We start from the raw sequence: 5,546 nt of genomic DNA on the forward strand, positions 1-5,546 counted from the left end.
TCCAAGGATGAAATGCCCCAAAATCCCATCCAAGTTCTTGAAATCTTTGACGTTTGGGGTATAGATTTCATGGGACCTTTCCCCTCATCGAGTGGGAATAGGTACATCCTCGTGGCCATTGACTACGTCTCAAAGTGGGTGGAAGCTCAAGCTTTGCCTACTAATGATGCCCGAGTGGTGGTGAGATTCCTTAAAAAATTATTCACACGTTTTGGAGTTCCTAAAGCCATAATAAGTGACCGTGGCACGCATTTTTGCAGTTCCGCCATGGAAAAGGCACTTGCACGCTACGGTGTTACTCATCGTCTTTCTACCGCATATCACCCGCAAACTAGTGGCCAAGTAGAGAATGCTAACCGAGGGGTGAAGAGAATCTTAGAGAAAACAGTAGGAAAAAGTAGAAAGGATTGGTTGGAAAAGCTCGACGACGCTTTGTGGGCATTCCGCACCGCCTACAAAACACCGTTAGGAACAACACCCTTTATGATTGTGTATGGCAAAGCTTGCCATCTTCCGGTAGAGTTAGAACATAGAGCTTTGTGGGCATTAAAAACCGTTAACCTCGACCTTACCGAAGCCGCAAGAAGGAGGTTTTTCCAAATTCATGAGTTGGAAGCTTTGAGGGATGCCGCCTATGAACGATCTTGGAGTTTTAAGGAAAAGACGAAGGCGTTGCATGATAGGAGGTTGCGAAGGTTGAAAGAGTTTAAGGTAGGAGATAGAGTGCTTTTATTCAACTCAAGGTTGAAATTGATAGCGGGGAAGTTGAAATCAAGATGGACGGGACCGTATGTGGTAAAGGAGGTGTTTCTATACGGTACCGTTGAGTTATTTGACGAAGTCGATAAAGGTGTGTGGAAGGTAAACGGTCATCGCTTGAAACATTACTTGGGAGGTCCCATTGATGCTACCGAGGAGGAAGAAATTCCTCTAAAGGACCCACCCACCTTCACTGAACAGTAAATTGCGAAAAGTTTCGTTTGTAGAGTATGTACCATTTGTAATTTTCGTTATTTCTCATGTTTCTCGTAGTTTTTCGTGTTTGTGTTTTGTGTGTTTGAGAAATGTTGCAGGAAACGTATCCTTGAAGAGCTGAATTTGCGAAGAAAAAGTCGTTCCAGGTAAGTCCTATACTTAGAAAAAAATTTGGGATGATTTGGGGAAAGTACGAAAAAGTTAGAAAATTTCTGCTAAAAATTGTCCGTCGCGTCGCACCACCACCAGATTCTTATCTGGTGGCGCTACGCCACCATGGGGGTCAGATAAAAACCATGTTGAACCTTTTAAACCTTGTGAACCCCCAAAAAGTTGAACTCTTTACACTGAACCCAGCCGTGGCGCTACGCCACGACCCACCTTACTTAACGTCGCGCGACGCGACTGGTTTCAATATCGGATTAAAACACTTTTGACCGCCCAGCTACCTCAAACACCCCCAAATCCTTCTCTCTTACAACCCCACCGCCGAAACCCTCAAACCACCATCTTTCCTCCATAACTCCATAAAACCTCCATTTTGACCCCTTGAACCACCCCTGTGAACGGATTTTCACCGCGAACAAGACCCCCATAACATACTTAACATCCGGCCGTCACATCGTTGCGATTCAAGACCTAACTCAACTCAAAATTTCATCTATTCTCGCATAGTTCAACGATTCAGGCATGGCTAGTAGTTCTCACCGAGGTAAAGGGAGAAAGACAGGAGCGGGTCAGTCAGCACCTGTTGATGCATGGAATGTCTGTTGACTACGTCTGCATTATGTCTTAGGTCAAGATAGGTCAACATAGGAGCTTAAAAGTCAAAATTAGAAGTTTATGTAATAGTTTCGCTTTTGTGAACATGTGTAGAAATAGTTCCGCTTTTGTGTCAAGAGGTTTCGCTTATAGGGTATTACGGTAGTTTCGCTCATTTGTCAGTCCACAAGAGCGAAACCTCAGGTGCTATATATAGTCACCATAAGCGAAACCAAGTTAGTCATTCGTGTATGTTGGAGCAAAACTGTTGAGAGCTTTTGGTGTTGAAACTCTGTCAAATTGTAATCAGAAAGCTTTAATAAAGAAGAAATTGAAAGGAATAGCTGTTGTAACTTCATTTACGTTGATTTCGCCTTCGTACGTGAAGATGAACGTTTTCAACTGACTATTTAGGGTCGGAACACGGTCCAACAAGTGGTATCAGAGCTCAGGACGAGGAGTTCATACTACTACAGCTTGATTCTACCGAATTCTCTGATTTCTACTCACTTTCTCTCATACTTTTTCAAATTAAACTGGTTCATACGGTTGAATTGGCCTGATTTTTGAGTATATCGTGCGAAACATACAATTAACAAACCCTAGAAAGTTTCAGGTTAAAACTCGGCTTACAAAATGGTTAAAATTGGGTAAAAACTTAGTTTCGTTCATTCGGTCATTCGAAGGTTCCGCTCGAAATAACCACATAGTTTCGCTTTTACGGCACTTTCGCTCGAAATAACATAATAGTTCTTCTCATTTGAACTAGGTAGTTCCGCTCGTAGGGACAATCTGATAGTTTCGCTCGAACGAACATTGAAGTTTCGCTCATCCGGACTTATATAGTTTCGCTCATCCAGACATATATAGTTTCGCTTATCTGGTCCAACATATTTCGCTTATCTGGACATTACCACTTTCGCTTATACGGACAAAAGTGGTTCCGCTTTTCTGTCACATTTTTCAAAAACTTCGGAAATTTGTCTAAGTGTTTGCTGATTTTGCAGGTACACTCAAGATGGATGATATATTCTTGAACCCGTTCAGTGATATGTACGCGTTTGCTGGAAATTCCGGAAATGATGACTCTTCATCAAGCAATACGAATGAGAACCCGCCAAATGCAAAGAAAAAGCTAACTGAAGCTTGGGAATCGGAAAGTGCTTTCGGAACATTCAATAAACCTCCAAAGCTAATGGCTATTGAGGATTACAGTCGGTGGTCAAGAAAGTTTGAAGATTGGCTGATGGCATTTGCATATGCTAGCTGGAAAAGTCTGAAAAACGGTTATGTAAATGCAAACAAAAATGGTGAAACGTTAACATCTGCTGATGAGATTGAATCGTTTGTAGCTGAACAAAAATGCGTGGCTTTGTTATTTCAGTCTGTCCGAGAGGATATTATTTCTTTGATCGATTACACAAATGCAAAAGATCTTTGGAAGAAGCTAGCAACAAAATGTATTTGTAGTGAAGAAATTAAGAAAAACAAAAGGAAATTACTTAGAAAAGAGTTTGATCTTTTTGGGTGCTTAAAAAACGAATCAGTTTGTAAAATGATAGAAAGGTTTGGTCACTTGAAGCTGGAATTAGCACGGCATGATATCAGATTTTCTGAGGAGGATCTAGTGGACAAATTGTTCGATTCATTGCAAGACGAGATGGATTGGAGATATTATGCGCTTATGCTGAAAAACACTATCGAGCCTGCAAAGCTGACTGTGGATTTGGTGATTGAGAGTGTAACGCCCTGTGTTTTGTACTTTCTATTTATAGCTTGTCTTACTCGTGTTGCTAATTTTGGAAGCTTTGTATCATTGTACTCGTTCCTTCTAGTACTCGTTGTAAACTCGAGATTTTGATCATGAATGAAAACTTGCATTTCCTTGTTACATACTATACATACACCATAATACGATTAATCATGAGATCATTTGATACTTCTTTGTGATACTTACAAACATATGTTGAACTTGTAAATATGTGACATATACTTGTCACTTACAAACATGTTACATACTTGTACATTACACTTTTTACCTAGTTAAATCATGTTTTATTTCATATTTCACCTTATTACAAGTTAGGGGAAACATTGTTGCATATTATTACACAACTTAACTAACAAAATTACTCATTATAATGTTTTAAAAAAATAAAAAAATAAAGAAACATGGCAGCCCAAATTCAGCAAAATTCAGCCCCATATAGTTGGGTTTTGTGGGCTAGTTTCAAGGTGTAACCCCTTCTAAACACTTCCAAAGCCCAACCCATTGAAACCCTAATCCTTCCCCCTATAAATACCACTTATAACCAGCCTCCCTACCACTTTTGCAACACTAAAAACTCTCAAAACATCCTCCAAACCGTAGCTGAAAGCAAAGGTTCGAGTAGATTGACACCCCTTCACGAAAATGAGCATAACTCACTCAATTCTTATCCGATTCACTCGATTCTTTTTCCTACTTGCTTGTATAATCATGGGGTTCGATTCCTAGACTTCTCCTTGGAGAAATCAGACCTGGAATTGCTCCGAAATTGACCAAAAACTTTCTGTTTTGTTTCAAACTTATGCAAACTTCATCTAACTTGTGTGAAACACATCTCAAACCAATGTCCTAATGCTTACAACCCCTCTTATGGTTGGTTAAGCTTAAAAACATGGTTGAGACATCTAAATCAGAGGTTAAAACCTCATAAACTTTCTGTTTTTAATTAGGGTTTTACCCACAAGTAATGTTCAAGTGTGAAACTTGTTGAATGTGTGATGGTTGGATTAGCTTGGGCTATCCTTCATAAGAATCCACTCATTACTTGATGTTTTGCTATAGATTAGTTGTTGTTAATACCTTGATACTTGTATGTTCATGACCCTCCTTGTTGTTTATAACAACAAGTGTAGTGGTGAACAATAGAGGTGCCTAAATGGAAGCTTGTTCTTCCTACCTCATGTATGTATTCTATGACACAAAGAGGTACCTAAATGGAGACATTAATCTCCTACCTCATGCTTGAATCTTAAGACTTGTAAACTATATAATATCTAAGTTATTCTATATGTATACATCTAAGTAACTAAGACTTGATGATGACTTAATAGTTATTTGTTAAGTGGACGTTACATCATCTATGACCATGCCCTTGTTACGACTCTAATGGATCTTAGAATCCATGAAATCATACCAACTCTTTTGAGTTTCAATAGTGTCAAGAACAAGAGTTATGTGTACAAGATGATTATTTTCACCTATGTTACTTTCTATATTTTAAAAACCCCGAATCTATAATCTTCCGTTATACGCCAAACTCACACACCTACGTTTCCTTGTGTAGAAGGACAAGGTGCTCCGAACTAATTCATCCACAAACTTGCTCTCGGAACTTCAAGTCACCACTTGTAAACCGTGAGTATACTCGTACTTCCCCCTTTTTTTTTACTTTTACCACTTTTGGGGTGTAACATGTTTACCTATTGAAAAACTTACACATGAACACTTTGTTAAACACATGAACGTTCCTATAACATGCTTGTATACGTGATGACTTGATACTTTAAACTTGGGTTATTCTTATGTGTTGAACTTATCATTAACTTCGTACGAGCCAAACCTTGACATATGTAGCGCTATAGGATTAACGACCCGCCCGTAAACTTGAGGTTATGTCTTGAGCATATTGCGTTTTCTTGGTTTGATATGTTAGACACATGCCATATTTAATGTTTATCTTGAATCATATGCTTGCCATGAGGAATTGTTCACACTTTTTATCTTATGCTATGTACGTACCAAACTTGTATACTCGCCTTTG

General features: G+C 39.1%; 1 protein-coding gene across 1 annotated transcript; it reads left to right on the forward strand.

Moving 5' to 3' along the window:
* The first annotated feature begins 267 nt into the window (after positions 1-267).
* On the forward strand, positions 268-963 carry LOC110900629. Its single transcript, XM_022147513.1, has one exon. It carries the CDS (start codon positions 268-270, stop codon positions 961-963), a length of 696 nt encoding a protein of 231 aa, XP_022003205.1.
* Positions 964-5,546: the final 4,583 nt, after the last annotated feature.

Source organism: Helianthus annuus, chromosome 13, assembly GCF_002127325.2.
Source record: "Helianthus annuus cultivar XRQ/B chromosome 13, HanXRQr2.0-SUNRISE, whole genome shotgun sequence".
In the NCBI taxonomy this organism is placed as follows: Eukaryota; Viridiplantae; Streptophyta; class Magnoliopsida; order Asterales; family Asteraceae; genus Helianthus; species Helianthus annuus.

Bases quoted from the DNA above. Each gene is read 5' to 3' on its own strand.
- LOC110900629 (XM_022147513.1), top strand. From the start codon at position 268: ATGGAAAAGGCACTTGCACGCTACGGTGTTACTCATCGTCTTTCTACC.